Source organism: Furipterus horrens, unplaced genomic scaffold (genome assembly GCF_987537825.1).
Source record: "Furipterus horrens unplaced genomic scaffold, mFurHor1.1.pri manual_scaffold_11, whole genome shotgun sequence".
NCBI lineage: Eukaryota > Metazoa > Chordata > Mammalia > Chiroptera > Furipteridae > Furipterus > Furipterus horrens.
The window spans coordinates 55,550,265-55,572,642 of NW_028327181.1; the positions used below are offsets into that span (position 1 = coordinate 55,550,265).

General features: G+C 39.8%; 1 protein-coding gene across 1 annotated transcript in view; it reads left to right on the forward strand.

Moving 5' to 3' along the window:
• The first annotated feature begins 361 nt into the window (after nt 1–361).
• RABEP1 (rabaptin, RAB GTPase binding effector protein 1) overlaps nt 362–22,378 on the forward strand; it is an 80,819-nt gene continuing 58,802 nt past the window's right edge. The window contains exon 1 of the mRNA XM_090292723.1: nt 362–588. Within this exon, the coding sequence (XP_090148849.1) occupies nt 555–588 (34 nt within the window). The 5' untranslated portion in view covers nt 362–554. The remainder of the gene's footprint in view (nt 589–22,378) is intronic.

The window sequence follows — 22,378 nt, forward strand, 5'->3', positions numbered from 1 at the left end:
ATTATGCAAATGAAGGCTAAGTGACTTTCCCAAGGTCACACAGCTAGACAAGCTGGAGGCTGGATTTGCACTAACTTCCTCCGGCCTTCTTTTTACTATTTTTTTTCTTTGCTTCGGTTTTGGGGCGGAGCCCTGGAGGCGGCCGCGCTTTTCCCGCCGCGGGCTCCCCTTCCCTGCCCTCTGCCCCTCACTTCCCTCCCTTGCTCTGCCTCCTCCGTCGCTCCCGCAGCCAGCTCCGCGGCGTCCGAGCCTCCCACCTACGGGTTCCCCGTGCCCCCGCGAAGCCCCGCCCCCTTAGGGCGACGTCACGTGCTGCCCCATCCCCCGCGCCTGCGCACCGCTTATTTCCCGCTGTCAGGATGAGGAGGCGGAGGTCGGCGCTCGGGTCCGTCTCTGCCCGCGGCTGTGGCGGCGCCGGCGGCTCCAGCCTTAGCGGTTCCTCCCTGGGCGGCGGCGGCGGCGTCTCGGTCGACGCCTCCTCCGCCAGCTGAGCCCGCGGGAGCCCGGGACGCCGCTTCCCTGTCCTTCCCCTCCCCGAGGCCCGCCGCCTGGCCATGGCGCAGTCGGGCCCGGCTTCTCAGCCTGACGGTGAGGCGCCCACCATGGCAGGCGGGGCGGGCGCGGCCTGCCCGGCGCCGGTGTCGCGGTGGAACCTCCGCTCAGCGGGAAGGGTGCGCGCAGGCCCCTGGGGTGACCCCGCCAGGCTGAGGCGGGAGCGTGCGGCTTCAGGCGCCGGCTGCGCGCGAGGGCGGCGCGGGGGCCCGGGCGGCTGTCTCTGGGGAGGGGGCGGGAGGCGCCGGCCGCAGCGCTGGTGGAAGGCGGAGGGCAGGGTGTGGGGAGGCTGTGGGGGCCCTGGCAGGAGCTGCGGGGCGTGGAGAGGGAGCTGCCGTGGGAGAGCCGTGGGACTGGCACGTGGTTCTACCGCTGGGGTCGAGAGCGATTGGGAACGTGCTGTATTCGTTGAAGAAAGAAAACATTGGTTAGATACAGTGGTGGCGTGCCCTTCCTCCTCGCCCAGACCCTGCCAGCCGGGCGCTTTGCACCCAGTTTTGTGACAAAACTAGTTGAGGTCAGTAACAGTAGCGTTTCTTGAGAGTCAGTGTGACTTCATGGTGAGTGCCGGGGCCTGGGGAGTCTAAGGACCTGTATCCTTCGCTCATAAGTTCTGGGCACATTTCTTAGACTCTCCGAACTTGAGGATTCTTAGTGCGAGGAAGTTAATTCATGCATTCATATTTTATCTATAAAGATGGCAACATGTATGTATGTAAAGTGGTTAGTAGTATTTTGGGTTGTTGAAGGGAATGGTGTTTGAGAATACTGAAGTGGGGGAAACGTGCCTTTTATAGCGCTTCATTTTTTTTTTTTCTTTTGGAAGGAAAAATAGCCCCATTCTAAATGATCTAAGTTGGTTGTCAGAGTCCTTCATGACCTGGGAAGCTTCAGCAGTTGAAGCTTCCAGGTTTTTAACTACCTGGAGGAGTTATGTTTGGAAAGAATGTACTTGATCTTTGGCAAGGTCCTACTCTATCTAGTTGAGAAAGTTCTTTCAGGTGTATTTCTATAAGTGTGTGTGCTAAGCTGCTTTTAGTGCCTGTGGAATGCTGGGATATAGTGCTGGGCTCATAGTAGGCACCTAAAACTTGACGTGGCCTAGGGGCGTCTCTTAAAATAACTTCTTATGAAAGCCTTACTCTTTGTTCTTGCTTTTGGGGAACCTGAAACAATGTTATCAGATCTTAAAGGCTAGCTGCTTTCTTAGAAGTATGCTTCGAAGCCTTTTAGCCTGTAGTTTTAGGTTTTGCTCGTTGCCGCAGGAGAATGACCAGTACCCTCACCTGGAGTTGCAGAAGAATCTGCCCGCTCTTTCCCTTGCAGTTGAAAAGAAGGGAGGCATTTCTGTTTGGCTTTCGGAGAGCGGAAACTGGCATGTTTTCAGGCTACATTTTAATTCTCACCTTTTGCATTTGGTGTCAGGGAAGAAAACGGGCATTTTCCACAAACCCCTCTTTGTTACCGCAGACAGAGGCAGGACACAGAGCGCTCCAGCGACTCCCGGTTCTGACCTGGAGTGGTAGGTCTGCTCAGCTGGTGGCTGCCCTCTCTTGAGTTGCATGGAAACAAACTCTAGGGCAGCTCAGGTGACATGACAGTCTGGAATCAAAATTCCCTGCCTCTTTCACGATGTGAAATGGTCTTCTTTGTAAATAGGCAGAAGTGACTAAGCATTTGAAAGAGGCTAGGAAAATTAGCTTTAGGAAATTTTGTATTCTTACTATTCTTAGGACAGTTTTGTTCCCTGTTTTCCATATCTGGTGATTCTAGGATGAGATTTAGTTTGCATAGATTGCAGTATTTATTTTCAAATAGTGTAGTAAATGAGCAGCCACAGCTACTGTTTACAGAAGGATAGAGAATATGATATGAGTACTTTGTGGCAGTATCTTCTTAGAAGTTCATCTTGGGGATTTGATTTTTCTCTTTAGCTGAACGTAATATAGATCACTTTTTTTTAAAAGTATATTTTATTGATTATGTTATTACAGTAGTTCCAATCTTTTCCCCTTTGCTTCCCTCCGCCCAGTACCCTCCTCCCCCCAGCAATCCCACCCCCCTTAGTTCATGTCCATGGGTCGTGCATACAAGTTCTCTGGCTTCACCCTTTTCTATATATTTTTTTAAAATAATTAATTGATTTTTTTATAACAATAAAAAAAAGCAGCCCCCCCCCCCCCAGACTTAAGACCCTTTATAATCTTATAAAGGACAATGGGTGAAGGTCTCATGCTCCTCTAGCTGCTTCAAGCTGGGCATGGTCGTTGTCCTACCTACCCTTGGGTCCAGAAATCCCTAATAAGAGTGGGGGTGTGGAGGGGAGGGTGGCCTTCCCACATGGGGAAGGATCGTGCAGACTACAGGTCAGTTGATTGTCCCGGACAACAGCATGCTTGGTTTAACGGGCTGGCATCCTTGTTGTATTCTGGGGGCAGCAGATTTGGCAACAGGTTTAAAAGGCATCATTCAATCCATAACCACTAGATGACAAAAGGCAGGTTAGATCACTTCTTAACGTTAGCTTTAAGCACACTAGAATTTCCTAGCCCTGATGATTAAAAAAAAGGTTGCAGCATTCTTTTAGTCAAACTGACAATAAAAGATAACTGCTTAGTTTACTTTTGCTTTTATTTCATTTTGAAAGCCCGTTGTCTTTTATGTTTACATTGTTTTGTTTTCAAATTTTTTCAATTACAGTTGATATACAATATTATATTAGTTCCAGTTGTGCAACATAGTGATTAGACATTTATATGGCTTACAAAGTGGCCACCCTGGTGAGTCTAGTTCCCACGTGACACTACACATAGTTGTTACAATGTTACTGACTGTCTTCCCTGTGTGCACTTCACATCCCTGTGACTTTTTCTCTCTGGCAGTTTGTACATCTTAATTCCTACCCTCTTTTCACCCATTCCCCCATGCCTTGACTTTATTTATTTTTTTTTAGGGCATGTCTTTTCATGGAGATGTGGTAGGTTAAGAAAAGAATTGATTTGTGTGTAATTGACAGGCGAAATGTAATAATTTATTTTTATTTTCTGATTTCTTATTTTGTAAACTTTTCAGAAAGGCTTTTTAATTTTTTAAAAAAGATTTTATTTCTAGAGAGATGGGAAGGAAGGGAGAAAGAGAGGGAGAGAAACATCAATGTGTGAGAGAAACATCTATTTGTTGCCTCTTGCATGCCCCCAACTGGGGGCCTGGCCCACAACCCAGGCATGTACCCTTATTAATTTTAGAGAGGGTTAAGGGAGGGAGAAAGAAAGAGAAATATTGATTGATTGAAAGGTAATTGTTGGTTGGGCACCATTCCGTAAACTGAAGGGTCTCAAGTTCAATTCCGGTCAGGGCACCTGCCTAGGTAGCGGGTTTGGTCCTTGGTTAGAGCTTGTACAGATGCATCCTATCGATGTTTCTCACATCTATGTTTCTTTTTTCTTCTTCCCTTCCTCCCTCTCTAAAATTAATGAGCATGTCTTTGGGTGAGGATAAATTTTTAAAAAAGGAAAAGGTAATTTTAATAGCTAAACAAATTTCAGCTGATTATTCTGTTTTACCTTGAGAATTCAATGATTATATAAATGCTAAAAATCTTCAAATTTTTAATATTTAAAAACTAAAGCATTTGGTCTGATTTTACTTTTATTTAAAGACAGTCTTCTAAAAAGTATGTATATTAAGAAGTGTGTCTTCCATCTCCCAGAGGTTAACCACTATTAAGATTTCAGTCCCTCTTGGCTTTTTCTGTAGTTACACAGACATTCTACCTTTTCTCCCTGTCCTGAAATGGACATGGTTTACATCAGCAATTTCCATCTCATGGCACACATAAACTTATTACTAAAATTCTGCAGCACACCAAAAAAATGTACTTTTTGCTGATCTGAAAATAAAAGACATAATTTTGATTCACACTGGGTGGCTGATGCCAGTTTTTAATTTGAGAATCAAAGGGAAAAAGAGGTCAGTGCCCCTGACTAAACAGACAGGTATTGATTGCATATTTAAAAATTTTTTGTGCTACACCGGTTGAAGATTACTTGTTTACATACATAGGTCTGCAACTTGTCTATTTCACTTCATCTATATTAGCTAAAAAATAATAAATGTTAACTATAATTATTATACATTTGTACGTGGTTCTGTGGCTAGGTAATGTGCTATGAGCACTGCACGCATTATTTCAGGAAATCTTTGTGTTAGTAAGGTGGGTACTATTGTAATATTATTATTGTCCTTATTTTATTAATGAAGAAACTGAAGCCCAGTGAAGTTAGAAGTGTCTGGAGTTATATAGCTAGGAAATGGGGGGAGCCAAGATTCACATCCAGGTCATCTGATGTCAGGGCCCTCTGGTCTGTTTACTAGATCATGGACTACTTTTCAGGTCAGTGTTACAGATCTACCTCATTCTTGTTACAGAGTATTTCATCACATGCATGTACCATGCATAGTTTATTTGCCTATTTCTCTGTTGATGGACAAGTAGATTGCTGTAGATTTTTTTTTCATTATTTTATAAGCAGTGCTGGAACAGATACACTTTCACATACTTTTCGGGTACTCTTCTATAAGAATACTGAATTAAAAGGCGTAAGCTTTGAGTGTTTTAAATTTTAATAGCTATTGCTAGTTTACTCACACAAAAAGTATCAATTTATACACCTCCAATAGTATATGAGAGGGTGGATCTCTTCTATACAGTATTCCTGCACTGATTTTACTGATTTTAGAGAGAGAGAAGGGAGAAAGAGAGAGGAAGAAACATCAATTTTTGTTGTCTCACTTATTTGTGCATTCATTGGTTGATTCTTGTACATGTCCTGACCAGGGATCGAACCCACAACCTTGGTGTTTTGGGACAATGCTCTAAGCAACTTAGCTACTCAGCCAGGGAGCATACCTATCTTTGTAAGGAAACCAATTAGTTTACATTACTTTACACTATGTCTCAATTTCCTCATATATGAAGCAAAGTTTCAAGACTTAATATTTAGACTCTTATCTCTCCAAGTACTGTTTAATCAGACATGCCCAATGAGTTCTCTCTGCTGGTTCAATATACAGTATTCCCTCACTTATGACGGGTATTACGTTCTAGACCACCCTCTGCGATAGGTGAAAATCCGCCAAGTAGGAACCTTACATTTATTTTAGTATTTATATATATTTTAAGGCTTTATAAAAACCCTTCCCGTATGCTTATATACCATTCCCAGTTCCTTATTAACCTTTCCCACTCCCTTATTAACCTTTTCCACACTTTTATAAACTCTACTTATGTTCTTAAACATATTCTACACTTAAACCTATGTAACTTTAACAACATACGTATACAGTACCGCGATATAGCGAAAAATCCACGATAAATAAATATAATATTTTAAAAAATCCCGCGATACAGTGAGGCCGTGATAAGTGAACCACGATATAGAGAGGGACTACTGTACTCTTACAAGCCCTGGATAATGTCAGTTGTTTCAAATTTGTATCTTCTGATGGGTTAAAAAATGATATTCTTCAATTAACAAATGTTTCTGTGTCTAGTCTATGGCAAGCCCTATGCTGGGCTCTTGAAAATGCAATAACCAACAAAACTAAACCCAGTTCCCATTTCTAGGTAGTTAATCAGATAGCCATTGATTAGATAAACCCACCAAATATATAAAACTATTCCACAAATATAAGTGTGTACTACTTGCCAGGCATACTTCCAGGCATTTGGAATACATTAGTGGACAACACAGATAATAAATAACCCTGCCCTTGTGTGGGAGAAACAGATATTAAACAACAAAAATAAGCAAATGATATGGATTGTTAGGTGATAAATGCTATGGGAAAAAAAACGGAGCAGGGTAAAAGGAAGGATAGGCTGGTTTTAAGTAGAGTGGTTAAAGTAGTCTTATAGACAAGATGACATTTGAGCAAAGATTTGAAGGAGATAGAGGACTTAGCTACAAGGGTATCTAGAGGAAGAGTGTTCCAGACAGAGGGATCAGTTTTTGCAACAGCCTAAAGAAGGATTGTATATTTAGGAATGATATGGAGGCCATTGTGGCTGGAATGAAGTTATGGAAGCGGGGAGGGGAAGGGAGAGGAGAGTAGTAGGATATGAGGTGACAGGTTAAGTGGGGTAGGAGCAGATGTTGTTGGGCCCTACATTGTAGCCAAAAATTAAATATTGGCTTTCACTATGGGGACCCATTGAAAAGGTTTTGAATAGAGGGGTGATGTGATCTGATGTTTTAAAAAAATCACTCTGGCCGCTAAATTGGCAATAGAGTAAAGGGAGGCAAGGGAAGAATTAAACCAGGAAAAAAATGATGAAGCTTGGACCAAGGGTATATTGGTGGAGGTTACATTCTGAAGGTATGGCCAACAGGATTTGTACTAGATATAGGGTGCATACAAGGATCACTCAAAGGTTTTTTCCTGAGCAACTGGGAGAGGTACACAGTGCTGTGAATGCCTGTAATTGTAGAGTTTGATGCATTTAGGGAGGCCAGGAAGTGTTTCTGAGTAAGTGGGCCTGGAGCTGGGATGAAAATCTGGTCTTTCTAGAACACTTTCACTTTCTGTGGTTACTGTATTAGGAAATTCCTAATTTTGTTGGGCCCAGATCAGTCCCCTGCAACTTCTACACCTTGATTCTGGCCTCTTGAATGAATTAGAATTAGGCTATTTTCACTTGCACACAAAAGGTCTTCAGATATTTAAAGAGCTTCCTCCATCTCAGCAGTTTCTCATATGAGGCTACTCTATACCCTCCCCATTCTCCTTGGCTTCCTCTGCTGGGCTGACCAAGTCTTCTGATACCTTGCAGTTTGCTAGTGTTCTTAAGAAGGTTCACTTAAAATTGGCGAGCAGATAAAAAAAATTGATGTGACTTATGCAAAGAACAACAAAAATACTCTTCTTGATGAAGATCCTCAACTTTTTAATGTAGGCTAACATTCTCTCAATTTGTTTTAATTAATTGTATCATATTAGTTTTAAATAAAATGACAACTGTGATTTATTGAGTAGCTAGCTATATGCCTTGCACTGTGCTGTGTATTTTTTTTTTAGCATTTACTGTAAGGCACTGTGCTAGGCACTGGGTATACAGATACAGTTACAAAAAAGTTAATAGGCTATTTTTTAGATCAGTTTTAGATTCACAGCAAAATTGAACAGAAAGTATAGTTTCTTTTACCCCCTACCCCTGCAAGACTCTCACCATCCACATTGCACACCCGTGTGGTACATTTGTTACAGTTCGTGAACCTACACATCATTATCACCCTGAGTCCATCATTTACATTAGGGTTCACGCTTGGTGTTGTTCATTTTATGGGTTTGGACAAGTGCACCATGACATGTACCCACTGACCATTGTAGTATCATATAGAATAGTTTCACTGCCCTAAAAATCCCCTTTGTTCCACTTATTCATCCTTCTTTTCCCCTAAATCCTAACCACTGATCTTTTTATTGTCTCCATAGTTTTGCCTTTTCCAGAGTGTCATATAGTTGGAATCAAACAGTATGTAGTCTTTCAGGTTGGCTTCTTTCACTTAGTATTGTGCATTTAAGGTTCCTTAATGTCTTTTGGTGGCTTGGTAGCTCATTTATTTTTAGCACTCACTAATATTCCATTGTATGGATGTACCAGTTTATCCATTTGTTTTGAAGGACATCATGGTTGCCTCTAAGTTTTGGCAATTATGAATAAAGCTTTAAAATAACAGAGTTTTTGTGTGTGGATGTTAAGTTTTCAGTTCATTTGGGTAAATACCTGAAGTGTGATTGCTGGATCATATGGTGAGATATGTTAAAGTGGCTGTACCATTTTGCATTCCCACCAGCAAGGAATGAGAATTCCTGTTGTCATACTTCTTTATCAGCATTTGGTGGTGTTTGTTTTGGACTTTAGCCATTCTAGAAGGTGTGTAGTAGTACCTCATTAAAAAAAAAAGGTTTTATTTAGTTTTCGAGAGCGTGGAAGGGAGGGAGGCACATCAAAGTGAGAGGGAAACAGAGATCTGTGCCTCTTGCACATGCCCCGACCTGGGACCAAACCCACAACCCAGGCATGTGCCCTGACTGGAAATCAAACCAGTGACCTTATGCTTTGTGGGACAATGCACAACCAACTGAGCCACACTGCTCCGGGTGTATCTCATTGTTTTAATTTGCAATTTCCTAGTGATAGATGATGTTAAGCATCTTTGCATATGCTTGTTTGTCATCTGTGTATCTTCTTCTGTGAGATGTCTTGTCAGAATTTTTGCCTCATCTTTTAATCAGGTTGTTCCTTTCCTTATTGTTTATTTTTAAGAGTTGTTTATATATTTTGGATTAACAGTCTTTTATCAGATATATCTTTTGCAAGTATTTTCTCCAAGTCTGTGGCTTGTCTTCTTATTCCTTTAACAGTATTTTTTGCAGAGCAGAAATTTTAATTTTAATGAAACCCTACTTACCACTTCTTTCATGGATTCTAAAAAAAGTCATTGCCATACTCAAGGCCATCTAAATTTTCTACTATATTTTTATCTTGGAGTTTTGCAGTTTTGCATTTTACATTTAGGTCTATGACTCAATTTGAGTTAATTTTTGTGAAGGGTGTAAGGTCTGTATCTAGAGCCCCCCTCCTTTGGCATGTGGATGTCCAGCTGTTCCAGCACTGTCATTTGTTGAAAAGACTATCTTTTTTCTATTAAATTGCCTTTTTCTTCTTTGTCATAGATCTTTTGACTGTATTTGTACAGATCTGTTTCTGGGCTCTCTATTCTGTCCCATTGATGTATTGTATTTATCTATTCTTTCATGCTATGTGTTTTAAACTTTCTTAATTAAAATTTCTTTTGCATCAAAAATAATAAATGCTTACGGTAAAACAACTTGTAAATTACACAATATGACAGGAAAAGTCCATGTAAGCTTATCAGCTGATCCCTCAGAGATAAACACTGTTAAAGGCCTATTAAATATTTTTCCAGTTTTTATTTTTATTTTTAAAAATATTTTATTTATTTTTAGAGAGTGGAAGGGAGGGAGACAGAAAGGGAGAGAAACATCAATTGGTTGCCTCTTGCACAAGCCCCAACCAGAAACTGGGCCCACAACCTAGGCATGTGCCCTGATCCGTAACTGAACAATGACCTTTCGCTCTGTGGGATGGTGCACAGCCAACTGTGTCATGCTGGTCAGGGCTTTTTACAGTTTTTTAAAAATGTGTATTCTGGTGATTTGAAAGTGGAATCATGCTACACATGATGTTCTCAAGCTTTCTTTTATTAACTTTCTTTTTGACATAGATTATGCATCATTTTTGAAATTGATCATTTTTGTGGCTGCGTAATATAAATGTTCTGTAATTTTTAAGTCAGGCCCCGTTGATGAATATTTGTGCCATTGCAGTAATGCTGCAGTTACTATCCTTGTATATATCTTTGCCCACTTATGTGTTTTTATGGGATAAATTTCTTGAACTGGAATTACTGAGCCAAAGAATATGCACATTAAAAAAATTAATGACAGCCCTGGCTGGTGTGGCTCAGTGGATTCAGTGCCAGTCTGCAAACCAAAGAGTCCCTGGTTCAATTCACAGTCAGGGCACATGCCTGGGTTGCAGGCCAGGTCCCTGGTTGGGGGCATGTGAGAGGCAACCGCACATTCATGTTTCTCTCCCTCTCTTTCTCCATCCCTTTCCCTCTATCTAAAAATAAATAAAATCTTAAAAAAAAAATTAATGGAAAATGCCAAGTTCTCTTTCAAAAAGGTTTAACAATTTACAGGCTGAGCATTAGGGTATAAAAGGGCTTATAACTCTTAACAAAAGTTAATGAAAGCTCCTTGCTTGTGGGGATGTTGATCTCTTTTTCATGTGTGTAGCAAGTGTAGAAAAATTTCTCCCAGTTTTTAAATTTTGAGATAGTTTGACATATGAAAATATTTTAATTTTTATGTGATTTATCAGTTTTTTCCTTTATAGCTTCCAGGTTTAATTCTTATTCTTTGTGTTATCATCTAGTATTTACTTTTAAATATTTAATCACTTGGGAATTTATTTTGATACAAGGATTGAAATAAGAATCCAGCTTTGACTATTTTCAAATGGCTAGCCAGATGTTCCTGCACCATGTAGTGATTTATCCATTTTTCCCCATTGATTTTGAAATGCCACCATTTATTACGTGTCAGAAATCCAGAATGCTTGAGTTCACTTTTCCGCAGTATTTTGTTCAATTGATTTATCTATTCTGGTGTCATATTACATAGTTAAAATTATTGTTACTTTCTACTTTCTAATGTTTTAATATTTTAAAGAGCCAGGAACCATTCATTTTCTGGTTTTCCTTAGCTATTCTTAGGTATGTATGTATTCAGATGAAATTTGGAATGACCACATTAAGTCTGCCCATCTTTCTTAAACTATGCCCTACCCTGCGCAAAAAACAAACAAACAAAACCCTCATTGTTTCAGGTTATAAATTAGCGAGAATGTGTATCTTGAATTTTTTTAAAGATTTTATTTATTTTCAGTGAGAGGGGAAGGGAGGGAGAAAGAGGAAGAGAAATATCGATGTGAGAGAGAAGCATCAGTGGGTTGCCTCTTGCACGCCCCAACCAGGAACCTGGCCTGCAACCCAGGCATGTGCCCTGACTGGGAATTGAACCATTGAACCAGTGACCTTTTGGTTCACAGACTGGCACTCAATCCACTGAGTCATACCAGTTGGGGCAGGCGAACATGTATCTTTAACAAATGTCTGTACCAGAAAAGTGCCTTATGGCACTTGAAATGCATTAATTATTATTGTATCCTCCAAATTCTTTAAGGGTGGTATTTCTGTTTCACAACTGAGAAGTTTAGTAACTTGCCCAGGATCCAGGTTCCCATGACTATTGTCATTTCACCCAACTCTCTCTCAGGTTAGTTTCAGTTAAGTAAACTCTCAGATCATTAAAAAAATGGCAAAATTAAAACCCTAAGTTTCTTATTTGATCATAAAGTGCAAAGAAAATGTACAAAAACTGGATTTATCTATAATTCCATCCATCCTTTTAGTGTTTTTCTGGTTATGTTTTAGATCTACAAATAAAAAATTAAAGTAGTGGCTCGTTTGCAGGTGTGATTTTGTATTCTCCTATTTTTATTTTAATTATGATGTGAAATTTCCTAGTGTGAGTTATTTTTCAAAAAACATTAGTTTTAAGTCTGTAATTTAATCATAGGAATGTATTATAACAATTATTTTTGTATTACTGGCTATTTGGTTATTTGTACAATCTTGCTATTAATAATTAAGGACACTATAGGAGTCTCCTTGTCTATTAATCTTTGATGTCATTTTTGATTATTTCCTAGAGAGCTCTGGATTTAAAAAGTGTGAGGTTTTGATATCTATATTGCCAAATTGCTTTCCAGAAATCTAGTTTTAGTTTACATATCTTCTATTAGTGCTGATATCTGTTAGTGTCATCTTACCCTTGTTAACATTAAGTATAGATGTAAAATTTTCTTGTCAGTATCATAGGCAAAAAATGATATCTGATTGCTGTTTTAAGTTGCATATTTAGTATGATTGGCCTTTAAAAATATATTGGCCATTTGTTTTCTTTCTTTGCACATTGCCTCTTCCTTGAGCATCTTCTTACTAATTTGTAAATAATGTGTTTATTTCATAGATATGGGTCTTTGTCTTTTATTTGTTACCAATATTTTCCAAGTTTGTCCTTTGTCTTATTTTGACTTTTTGGTAATTTATGATACAGAGAAGTCTTAAGATTTTATTTGAATAAACTTAACAATGCTTTGATACTTTTAGATATCAATTAGATGTTCACTTATTTTTAGTGTTTAAAAAATAGTTGGCTATTTAAAAAAAGATTTTATTTATTTTTAGAGAGAGGGGAAGGGAGGGAGAAAGAGAGGGAGAGAAACATCACTGTGTGGTTGCCTGTCACACGCTGCCAACTGGGGACCTGGTCCGGTACCCAGGCATGTGCTCTGACTGGGAGTTGAACAGGCGACCCTTTGGTTTGCAGGCTGATGCTCAATCTAACTGAGCTACACCAGTCAGGGGAGGGCCAATTCTTAAGTTGTTTCTATTTGAGCCATTTGTCAAGTTAGGTCTCCCACATCTTGTATTTAAGTTATTCATTTTCTTTCTGCAAATAATAATTTTATAATTTTAGGTAAAATTTATACTGCCTATTGCAAACAACTCAAAAAATGCAGGAAAGCGTAAAGAATAAAACGGTCACACAAAGATAATTTTTAGTAACATTTTGTGTATTATCTTTCCAGAGTTTTCACATGAGTATTAAAATATATAAAAAACAATCTCTTAAAAAATAAAATAAAAAAATAAAAAACAGTCTCTTAAAATTCCATAAAAATTATAATACTTTTATAGGATGCTGTTCCCAATTAAATGAAAAGCTGTTCATGATATATTATTAAATTATAAATGTAATTTTTAATGACTGATAGTATTCCATTGTATGGATCCTGTAATATATTTAAAAAATTCTTTGTAAATAAATTAAAATTTTTTTCCTGTTACAAATAACTAGTAAAATTCTGATATTTATCTCTCTAAATATTTGTACAAATATTTCACTCAGTGAATCCTTATCAGTTGTTTCAAAGGTTATGTATATTTAAAATTTGATATTTTGATACATTTATATTTTGATTTATTTTGAATCAGGCAGGAATATTTCTGTCTCAGAACAATTGAAAACCCAGCCCCTAGTGTCTTAAACATAAGGGTTTAGTTTTTGTGTGTATAACAAGTTCAGAAGTAAAACAGTCCAAGGCTGGTTTAACTGCTTAAGGATGTCCAAGGTCCATGTTTCTTCTGTTTTCTACTTTCCGCCTCTGTGGGCCCATTTGCTCACACCTATATTATCTCTGTCTTGAAAATTTAGTTCTGGTTTTCTTCTGGGAGTATTTATTTCTTTAAATCTTCTAGTATTTTCTCTTTTTAAAAATCTTTTTTTAAGTTTTATTTGTTGTGTTCTCTACTTTAGGCACATGGATCATGTTAATATTGGACACTCTGTTTCTCATAACTATTTCCTCTTCTTTTTTTTAATAGAATGAAATTAAAAGAACATTTATTTATTGATTTGGGCGCTGGGGGGAAGAGAGACAACAATTTGTTGTTCCACTTATTTATGCATTAATTGGTTGATTCTTTTTTTTTATTATGTTTTATTGATTATGCTGTTACAGTTGTCCCAGTTTCTTTTCCCTCTGCTCCCCTCCACCCAGTGACCCCCCTCCCTCCAGTTGTCCCCCCTCCTTAGTCCATGCCCGTTGGTTGTGCATATAGTTCTTCTCAACATCTTCCTGTCTCCTCCACTCCCTCCTACTATGCTTCTTAATTTCTGTACTGTGTCCCTCCCTTTCCCCCATTCCTCCTCCCCGCTGACCTCCCCCCAAAATGTTCCCCATACCTATAATTCTTTTTCCATGCTCGTTGCCTACTTAGTTTGCCTTTGTTTCGATTCCCTAGCTTCTGTTGTTGGTTGTTGTGATACAGTTTTCATTTTAATGTTCATAGTTTTGATCCTCCTTCTAAACAAGTCCCTTTAACATTTCCTATAACAGTGGTTTGGATCTAATGAACTCCTTCAGTTTTACCTTGTCCTGGAAGCACTTTCTCTGCCCTTCTATTCTGAATGACAGCTTCTCTGGATAGAGTAATTATGGCTGTGGGTTTTTGATTTTCATTACTTTGACTATTTCTTGCCAGTCCCTTCTTGCCTGCAGAGTCTCCTTTGAGAAATCAGCTGATAGTCTAATTGGGACCCCTTTGTACGTAATTCTCTTCTTCTCTCTTGCTGCTTTTAGGATTCTCTCTTTAATTTTTGACATTTTGATTATAATATGTCTTGGTATGGTTCTCCCTGGGTCCAGTTTATTTGGAACTCTGTGCTTCTTGGACCTGTAAGTCTATTTCCTTCCCCCAAGTTAGGGAAGTTCTGCTTCATTATTTTTTCACATAATTTTTCAATTTCTAGTTCTTCTTCACCTTCTGGCAACCCTATAATTCAGATGTTCCCTCGCTTATAGTTGTCCTAGAGGTTTCTGAGGTTCTCCTTATTTCCTTCACTTTTTGTGTCCTCTTTCTGCACTGGCTGACTCTTTGTTCCTTCCCTATGTTCCAATTTGTTGATTTGATCCCTGGTTTTCATTCCCTCACCACTTGTCTCACATGTGTTTTCATCCACTCCAGCAGGACTGGCCTTCATTCTTTCCCTGTCTAGATTAAGTCCTGCTGTTAGTTCTGTGAGCTGTCTTATAAACTATAGCTCTGAACTGACCCTCAGAAAGATTATTTATCCGTTCGTCCGTTAACTCATGTATTTGCTGTCTGGTCAGCTGCGTGATTGGGATCTCTACCATTATCCCTGCCATCCTGACAGGTGTCATTTACCTTTCCTTCTTGTCAAACCTCCTACGCTGTAGTGGGCGGAGCCCCGTGCACTCATCACTGCCCTGCGACCCTTCTCACCAGGCTGTGGTGCGTTGTGTGGGGGCGGGGGTCGAAGATGGATTCCTGCTGTTCACTCTCCGCTGAGAGACCAGGAGCTGCCTCCTCCATCCCCACGCCCTCTGGGCCTCACAGTCCGAGGCAATGGGGGTCTGCCTTCCCCAGCATTAGAATTGCGAGCTGACGGGTTTGGTCTGTAGCCAGGGGTGCTCCTCAGGTGTTTCTCGCCTCCCCTTAAATACGGGTGTCTGTGCTTACTGCAGTCTTGCTGCTTGTCGCTGCAGCTGCCGCCACCAGCACACCTTGACCTCTCCACCCTGGGTTCGCCCCTCCTACCCATCCGGACGAGCACCACTTGTTTATAACTTCATACATTGGACTTCCATGTAGCTTTATTTTCTGGAACTTCTGGTTATTTCTGATTTTGCAGTAGTGGTAGTCCTTCTCAGTTGTGGAGGGAGACAGAGCGTGTCAGTCTAGGCTTCCATCTTGGCCGGAAGTATGTTTCTTAATATGTACCCTGACCTGGGATCAAACCTGCAACCTTAGCATATCCAGATGATGCTCTAACAATTGAACTACCAGGCTGGGGCACTATTACCTCTTTAATTGCTTTACTTTTTTCCTCCCTTTGTAATTGAGATTATTTTAGTTCTTTCGGTTTGCTTAATAAATTGGCTATATTAATGGGCTTTCTAATGTTGGAGAGATTTTGTATAAATGGGATAAATTCAACTTGGTTGTGATGGATTGTTCTAGTATGTGGCTGGATTTGATTTACTAATGTTTAAAACATTTTTTGCCATTATATTTGTAAGTGAAATTGGCCTATAGTTTTTCATTTTGTTACTACCTTGGGTTTTGGTATCTTGATCATATTGGCCTGGTAAAAATAAATTGGGAAACATCCATCTTTTACTATGTTGAGGACAGTTTAAATGCTATAGGAAATATTCCTTACAGATTTGATAAAATTAGTTCTCTTTCATATTTCATAATTGTTTATGTCATTTTAAGTTGTTAGATATTGGTTTGTTTCTGGAACTTTAATAACTACGGTCAAAATTCTTGCAATTAAATCTTTATGCATATCCGTGATTACTTTTTTAGGATAAATTCTTGGCAGTGAGATTGACTTGGTTAAAAAGTATACAAAAGTTTAAGGCTTTTGCTTTTGATTATCACATAATCATCTCTCTTGAAATATGCAGTGAATTTGTTTTAGTCAGATATAGTTAGGTGACAGACGCAGAGACACCTGCCTTTGGAAGAAGAGTTTGTTACTTGCAGTCCCCAAGAGTAGTGGGCATGTTGTACCATGCAGGGCCACACCAGGAAGCACCAGGGTTAGCTAGGAGGTGGAAGGAATTCAGGGAGAGCATGGCCTGGAGCCTTTATTTTGGTCTCCACAGGAAGGAATAGATGGGGCAATAATTTGAGCAAATTTAGGATTATATAGTTTGAATAATGTTGCTGGGCTCTGGTCTATAGGGATCATCTCTAGTTACTGGGGTTACTTTGGGCAGGGAAAATGTGGACTTGGTGTGTGAGAGTTAGATAAAAGAGGTGGTTGGAGTATGGATTTGGGATTGGCTGGTTTGTATATGATAGCTGTGTTCCTGGGTGAGTTTAGTATCTCTAGGAATTAGCTAGCCCTGGGAGGGGCACTCTTGCTGGCCAGCAGGGCCCCGTGATATCAAAGCATCATAAAATATGGGAGATAAAAACCATTAAATACATAGCCCTTTAAGATTGTAGTACTTTGTTCACCAGCACTGTATGAGCGTGCCAACTCTAGGTAGTGGTATCTTTACTTTTAAAAAATCCACAAAAAGGCAGCTAATTTTGGTGGACAAAACATCTTGTTTAGATTTTTATTTCTTTGATTTCTGTTGGCTTTTGGAGTTCTTTAGCAAATGATCTGTCTTATAATGTTTATCATTTTATTGATCATTAAGAAGAGCTTTTGTACAAGGACATTACTCCAAGTCTAATGTTCTTTTGTCTGTTTGATTTTTTTTTTTAATGAAGTTTTATTGCCATAAATTTGAATTAGCTTGTCAAAGTGATCAAAGGAGAACAAGTAATGGGATTGCAGAGTGGGGGCATTAATTTGGGCATTGCTTTTGACTGTACAGTTGATAGAAACATTGTATACCTGTGGACCATGTTTACTCCTTCAAGAGCCTTGTGAATACATTCCTTCCTCTTTATTCTTATAGCCAGAGTATTTCTTGTTCGGTGATATGATATTGAAAGCCTTTTTGTTTGACTATTGAGTGATCTGGTTGAATTTGGGACAAGAAATCAAATTATTTCTTTTGCTCACTGTCTCCATTTAAAAAAAGGTTTTTAAACTTTGGAAACCCCCCATTAATATTTTTAGTTTCAGTTTTTGCAGTTTTGCTGTGCCTTTTCTGTATTTCTCCTGTATGTAAGTTAAACTTCCTCTTTGTGAGACTGAGTATTGAAAAGAACCTCAGCAGGTACTTAAGCAAATGCTAATTGATAATCTCAAGCTGTTGCAGAGCTTTAGGAATTCAATATAGATTTGAACTAATGAATCTCAGAATTTTAGGACTGGAAGGGACTTTTTAATACCCTTCTAGTCTGTCACTCTATATTAGAAGTTCTCAACCCAATCAGGTTATAACAACTTTCTCACTTTTGTCACTACTGTTTAAAATTACTTGGTTTTGTATTTCTTCCATTACCATTTAGTTCCCTATATACCCCAGCCCCTGCACTCACCACACTGTTGTCCATGTCCATGAGTCTTTTTTCCTTTTTGCTCCATCCCTCTCCTCTCAGCACCCCCCACCTTTGATGTTGTCCTGCTCTCCGTCTATGAGTCTATTTTGCTTATTAGTTCAGTATGTTAATTAAATTCCATGTATGAGTGAAATCATATGGTATTTGTCTTTCTCTGCCTGACTTATTTCACTTCACATAGTGTTCTCCAGGTCCATCCATGTTGTTGCAAAGGGTAAAACTTTCTTTTTTACGGCTGAGTAGTATTCCATTGTGTAAATGTCCCACAGTTGTTCTACCCACTCATCTACTGATGGACACTTGGGCTGCTTCCGTATCTTGGCAATTGTAAGTGATGCTGCAATAAACATAGGGGTGCTTATGTTCTTTTGAATTAGTGTTTTGGTCTCTCTGGATGTATTCCTAGAAGTGGGATTATTGGGTTAAAAGGCAGATCCATTTTTAATTTTTTTTTTTGTGCCCCCCACCCCCACCCCATTTTTAATTTTTTGAGGTATCTCCATACTGCTTTGCACAGTGGCTGCACTAATCTTCATCCCCACCAGCAGCACACTAGGGTGCTTCTTTCCCCACATCCTCACCTGCACTTGTTTGTTGATTTTTTTGATGATAGTGGTTCCGACAGGTATGAGATGATATCTCATTGTGGTTTTAATTTACATTTCTCTGATGATTAGTGATGTTGAGCATCTTTTCATATGTCTGTTGGCCATCTGTATGTCCTCTTTGGAGAAGTGTCTATTCAGATCCTTTGCCCAATTTTTTTTTTTAAGTATATTTTATTGATTATATTGTTACAATAGTTCCAATTTTTTCCCCTTTGCTCCCCTCCGCCCAGCACTCCCCTTCCCTGACAATCCCCTCCCCAAGTCCATGCCCATGGCTCACCCTTTCATATATTCTTTTTTTAAAAAAATAATTAATTAATTAGTTAAATATTTTAACAATAAAAAATAACAATCCCTCCCTCTCAGACTTAAGACCCTTTACAATCTTATAAATGACAATGGACGAAGGTATCGAGTTCCTCTAGCTGCTTCAAGCTGCACATGGTTGTCGTCCTACCTACCCTTGGGTCAAGAAATCCCTAATAAGAGTGGGGGTGTGGAGGGGAGGGTGGCCTTCCCACAAGGGGAAGGATCGTGCAGACTCCAGGTTGGTTGGCTGTCTCTGGACAATGGCATGCTTGGTTTAACAGGCTGGCATCCTTGTTGTATTCTGGGGGCAACAGGGTTAAAGGACATCATTCAATCCGTAACCACTAGATGACAAAAGACAGGTATTAATTTTTCAATGTCCCACATTAGGGAAAAGAAGGGCTTCTTTAGAGGAAGGTATACCAGGTACATCTCACCTGTCCAAAACCCTTTTGCCCATTATACTTAGTTTGGACTGAGGGAAATATTTTAGGTTTCCCTCCTCTCAGGCCTCTGGGCTCTTTCTGTCCAAGCCATTAGGATAGAAAAGAGAAACCAGTTTTAAAGTGAAGCCCACAGACCACCCCGTTCTTCACCAACCCAGCCACTTAGTTCAGCCAAACCATTGAGTCTCAGGAGGCAGCAATGCAGACAGGATTAAGTGAGGCCTATACGTACAGACAATCACTCAGGTAATGAGATCGTAGGCTTATGCCCTTTGAAAACAGAAAACACATGTTAATTTATGTAACATAACCCACACACAAGTTTATAGCTCTGTAGGACTGTCTTATCGGAAAGACATCCAGTTGCAAGGCATTTGACATTCTTCTTGCCTGTAAATTAAACATCCTTGATAATGCCACAGACATAGTTTAACTTTCAAATGAAAACAAATTTTAAATGAAAAGAAACTTTAAAGACGGTTAGCTGCACTACTTTATAGTCTACCACTGGGCATTGTGATCTTCCTTGAATCTTGATTTTTCTCCCTAAGATTACCCTCCTTGTCATTAAAGGGACTGCATTAAGTTCATTTTTAATTTATCCTGTTCATTTGCATAAACACAACAAGAGCAGCAAATGATCACTTATGATCTTTAGTTCTGTTTTGCTGGAACTTACGCAAGGAACATTTAGGGTGACCTTCAGTCTGCCCTTCAGGGCACAGAAGCTGAGCCACATACCTGGCATTCAGCCTTGTCTGTACACACCTGTCTTTTCTAGGTCCTCCTGGTTTTCCATTGTGCCTTAAGGTCCCTTCTAGCCATCTTTCAGGGAAACAACCTTCGTTCCTTCCCTGGAAAGATTGCTATGGACTGCTCATCCGTCCAAGGTACCAGGCCTTTTATCTCGTGGACTTTTATTACCTTTGAAAGTCAGTCCCAGTTGCTCAGGGCTTTTTGGTAACAACCAAAGCCCAAGCATGTCTCCTTTAGGCATGACATTCCAGTCAAAGTCTTAGTCAAATAAATTGTTATTAACAACTGGTCTTATTAGTTTTATGCAAAGAAACTTAGGTCATTACTTACTTCTTTAGAATGCCAAATTCTGGAGGGATCAGATAGGGAGAAAATATATACAGTGTGAAGGAAAATCCTTGTCCTTCTAATATTCACTGAACTTGCATTTCTATTCTTTATATTTTTATTTTTCCCCCCACTAAAAATTTTTGTTTGTTTGTTTTTCCATTACAGTTGTCTCACTTTTTTCCCCCTCTTGCTTCTCTGCACCCTGTCCCTCCCTTCTCCCACATTCAGTCCCCACCCAGCTGTCCATGCCCATGGGTCATTTATACATGTTCTTTGACTAGACCCTTCTCCTTCTTACCACTTCTCTCCCTCCCATCTCCCCCTTTGTTATTGTTAGTTTATTCCTTGTTTACATACCTCTGGTTCAATTTTGCTCATTTGTTTGTGTTGTTCATTAGTTTCCTTTAACAGGTGATAGCATAAGATAATTTTCTTTTGTTGCCTGGCTTATTTTGCTAAGCATAATTCTCTCTAGTTCCAATCACGTTGTTGCAAATGGTAGAAGTTCCTTCTTTCTTTCAGTACTTATTCATTGTCATTTCCCCCCTTTGTACTCGTGTTCCTCTCTGTCTCTCTCTGTTTCTTCATCTTCTTAAAGCAGACCCTTTAGCATCTCTTGCAATACTGGTTTGGTGTATTCTTTTAGCCTTCTTTTGTCTTGGAAACTCCTTATTTCACCTTCCATTTTGAATGAGAGCCTTGCTGGGTAGAGTATTCTTGGTTGTAGGCCTTTGTTTTTCATTACTTGGAATATATTTTGCCATTCCCTTCTGGCTTGTAGTGTTTCTGCTGAGAAATCTGATGATAGTCTTATTGGAGCTCCCTTGTATGTCATTAGTTGTTTCTCTCTTGCTGCTTTTAGGATTCTCTCTTTGTCTTTGAATGTTGGCATTTAAATTATGATGTGTCTTGAAGTGGGCCTGTTGGGGTTCATCTTCATTGGGACCCTCTGTGCTTCCTGGACTTGCATGATACTTTCTCTCTTCATGTTAGGGAAGTTTTCTGTCATCAGTTTTTCAAAGAGGTTTTCTATCCCTTGCTCTTCTTCTTCTCCTTCTGGAATTCCTATGATACGGATATTATTACGTTTCATGTTGTCCTGCAGCTGTCTTAGAGCCTCTTCAGTCTTGTTCAGCCTTTTTTCATTTTGTTGCACTGTCTGTGAGTTTTTGTCTACATTGTCCTCCAGCTCACTGATCCGATTTTCTGCTTCCTCTAGCCTGTTTTTAATTCCTTCTACTGTGTTCTTCAATTCAGAGATCGTATTCTTCATTTCCTCCTGGCTCTTATTGATAGCTTCCATGTCCTTTTTGATGCTGGTATAATTCTCAGTAAGTTCCTTATAGTTCTTCTGGAGTTCACTGTAGTTTTTCTGGAGTTCTTTGTAGTTTCCACTGAGCTCGTTGAGCTTCTCCATAATACATGCTTTCAATTCCATATCTGATAGTTGGCTCCCCTCTATTTCATTTAGCACTCTTTCTGGGGACTCTGCCTTTTCTTTCGATGGGGGGTTGTTTCTCTGTCTCCCCATTTTTGTGACTCCTATTGTTTGTTGGTGCTTCTTAGAATGATCTGCACTTCCTGGATTTGCCCCTGGTGGCATCAGATCCTGTACCAGTCTGGGCCTAGGCAGCCTGTTGGAGACTTTCAGGGATCTACTGCCTTTGTCTGTCTTCTTTAATTGTTAATCTATTCAGTCTGTGATCAGCCATCAGGTTTAAGGACTGAGGGTGTGGCACCTTAATTCCTGTAGGCAGGGCCTTTGCTTCCCCTCAGGCTGACTCCACTTGGCCGGGAATGGTCTGCCTGCAGTGTGGGGATGAGTCAGCACTGGGACCCGGCCGGCCGCTTCCCCAGCTCTCCCCTCAAAGCCACCACACCAAACTCTACCCAGGCATCTCCAGTCCTCTCTGCCTTTCCTCCGCTTGAGCCCAGGGTAAGTGGGGGCCAAAATATTTTTGTATGCGATCCGCTTAAGAGCTCTTTTTCTCCAGCTGTTTCTCTCCGGCTAGCAAGGAACCCTGTGGCTTTTCGCTTTTCTCAGCTGGATACTATCTTACTTTCCACTCTGTTGCTGTAGGCTGGGAAGCTCAGCTGGGGG